This window comes from Helianthus annuus, chromosome 3 (assembly GCF_002127325.2).
Source record: "Helianthus annuus cultivar XRQ/B chromosome 3, HanXRQr2.0-SUNRISE, whole genome shotgun sequence".
NCBI lineage: Eukaryota > Viridiplantae > Streptophyta > Magnoliopsida > Asterales > Asteraceae > Helianthus > Helianthus annuus.
The window spans coordinates 57,356,023-57,358,698 of record NC_035435.2 but is presented as its reverse complement, the minus strand read 5'-3'; the positions used below and the strand labels follow the sequence as shown (position 1 = coordinate 57,358,698).

The following is a 2,676-nucleotide window of genomic DNA, read 5'->3' as shown; positions in this document are numbered from 1 at the left end:
TCACTTTCGTAGGAATCACGGTTGCATTCAGCTTATGCAACAAGCCCTTTTAAACCCCCCAATAGCTTGGGAGGACGAGCAGGTCTCGTGAGGGTTATATAGGGAACACACCCACAACGTTCATATAACTACTAAAACGAAATAACAAAATTATACAACAACAACAACAACTAACCTACGGAGAAAAACTAAAACGAATTGTGAAATAAAATATACAACAACAATTGACTTACCACCTCATGGTGGTCGAATGGCGTGCTTGCCGCCTACGAACTCCTCGACATCACCCACCAGTGGTTCATACCATTTGTTTCCAAACGTCCAAACTTCCTCACTTCCTCTTCCTTCTTCTTTTCTAGAGGTGACTTCTTTGCTTTCTTCTTCTTGACCGTCTTCCTCTTTGTTTCTCCAAACCTGCCAACCATAGCACATACCTTTTTGTTTGGATTTATGTCCTTTTCAGAACACTTATCCTCACCGAGTGGGTTAGTAAAATTTGGAAAAACATTTAAATTTAGTTCCCGGTCCCCAAACTTCATGCTTACCATTCCCGTTGCACAATTTGTTATGGCATTAGCTGTTGCAAGGAACGGTCTACCCAGTATGACTATCGGTTGGGTGTCCTCAACACAATTTGTTATGGCATTAGCTGTTGCAAGTCCACTGGGTAGTAGCAATCATCCACCTTTACAATCACATCCTCAACCATCCCCCTTGGATGCGTGGGAGTCTAATTGGCCAATACTACGGGAGTATCAAACTTTTTTAATGGACCAAAATCATATTGGTCATACAAACTCCCGGGCAAGATGCTCACACAAGCTCCAAGATCTAGGAGCGCCCTCTCAATTTTAAATGTTCCAATTTGAATCGGAATAAGAGGATCTCCGGGATCTTGAGCTTTTTGAGGAAGGGCACTCGATAAAACGGCACTAACATGAGATATCAAATCAACCGGTTCGGGTAATTTGTTGTGCCGTTTTTCGATGCTTAACTCCTTTAAGCATTCCACATGAGTCAAAACCTTTTTAATGTCATCAAGTAACGGTAAACTAATTTTTGCTTGTTTAAAATTTTCCGACCTCTCGTCCTTCGGTGGGTACCGTTCCTCAACTTTTGATGCATTAATCGGTTTAATTTGATTTAAACAATTTTCACATAAAGAATTTTTATTCATTTTTTTAATTTTAATTTGTGAAATCATTTCTTGTTCATTTTTACTTTCCGACTCATCTCTTGTATTTCCCACTACACCATCAACGCATTGTGGTGGTGGAATGCTTTCAACACTACTACTGTGCTAATGTGCACATTCCTCACATTGACCGTGCATGAACTTTGATGCTTAGGGTTCACCGTGGTGTCACTTGGAAGCTTTCCCATGCTCCCCCTTATTTGTGCCATTTCATCCGCAAGTTGGCCCACTTGCTTTGCCAATGCCTCATGTGATTTGTCCCGGATCTCATTTGTCTTCTTCATCTCTTTGATGTCACTGTTAGATTCCTTAACCACATTCAACAAGGCGTCCATTTTAGCACTCAAATCATCACCACCGGTTTGATTATTCGACCCGCTTTCATTACTACCTTGGTTATTGTAATTCCTTTGGTGCGTTTGGTGCGAATACCCACCTTGATTTCCAGATTGAAAATTCAAATTCATTTGGTTGGAGGCATTACCATACCTAAAGTTAGGATGGTTCCTCAACCCGGGGTGGTAAGTGTTGGAGTTCATGTCGTATTGCCTTCGGTCCCCATACACTTGATTCACCCCCGCGATGGCTTGACAATTCTCGGTCCGGTGACCAATGCCTCCGCATTCTTCACATACGGCGTATTGCACCACATTCACTTCTCTTTTCTTCATGCGAGCCAACTCCCGCTCTAACGTTTCGATCCGATCCTTGGAATTTGCATCACGATCGGGCCAAGACCTTGAGGTGGGGTGCTTTTTGGCTCGATCGGCCGATGTAACACCCCCAAAATACCACCTGCGGAAACCCCGCGAGGCGTGTTACACATCAGAGTCTGAGCCACCAATCACATTGAACCAACGATAAATATTTAAATAAAACATGTCATTAATTGCCAAGATTAAATGTCAAACATAATATCATTTCACAAAGAGTTATATAGCGGAAGCATATGATAAGTCGTTTAGCAGTTGTTTCATAATAAAACTCAAGACCAATGTATCAATTATAAGTAATCCAATAGCTTCGATCCATGACCACTCCAGCACTCCCAGATAGCAAGTCCATGTTCCAAGGTTAACGACCTACAAGCATGCAAACAAGTGTGTCAGACTACGCTGGTGAGTTCAAGGTTTTGCTAACATGATTTGTTACCAGATGTATATTAATGCGATTCAATGTTGCGTTACGATGTTGCTCATGTTAGATACCCTAGGGAGTGTGCCCATAAGTATCCGGGGAGTGGGTACCCCTTATCGACCGATGCTATGTTGCCTTCGTTAGATACCCTAGGGAGTGTGCCCATATGTATCCGAGGAGTGTGCCTCTAACAACCATAGCCATACCCAGATAATTAGTTCACGCCCGTCCTTACGGCCCGGTGTGAGGTTTCCCACCTAATAGCGCTATCAACTAATTACCCCATTGCCCTCCAGGCAATAACCAAAACCGATTAAGTTGTTTACCCAATGTTTCCCTTCCAA

The 2,676-nt window shown here is 42.6% G+C and overlaps 1 protein-coding gene across 1 annotated transcript; it reads right to left on the bottom strand.

The window, feature by feature from the left end:
• Positions 1–730: 730 nt before the first annotated feature.
• Positions 731–1,866, bottom strand: LOC110931746. The gene is made up of 2 exons (XM_022175128.1): positions 1,338–1,866; positions 731–1,113 (listed from the first exon to the last, which is right to left on the bottom strand). The coding sequence occupies exons 1-2, from the start codon at positions 1,864–1,866 to the stop codon at positions 731–733; spliced, it is 912 nt and encodes a 303-aa protein (XP_022030820.1).
• Between the last annotated feature and the right edge of the window lie 810 nt (positions 1,867–2,676).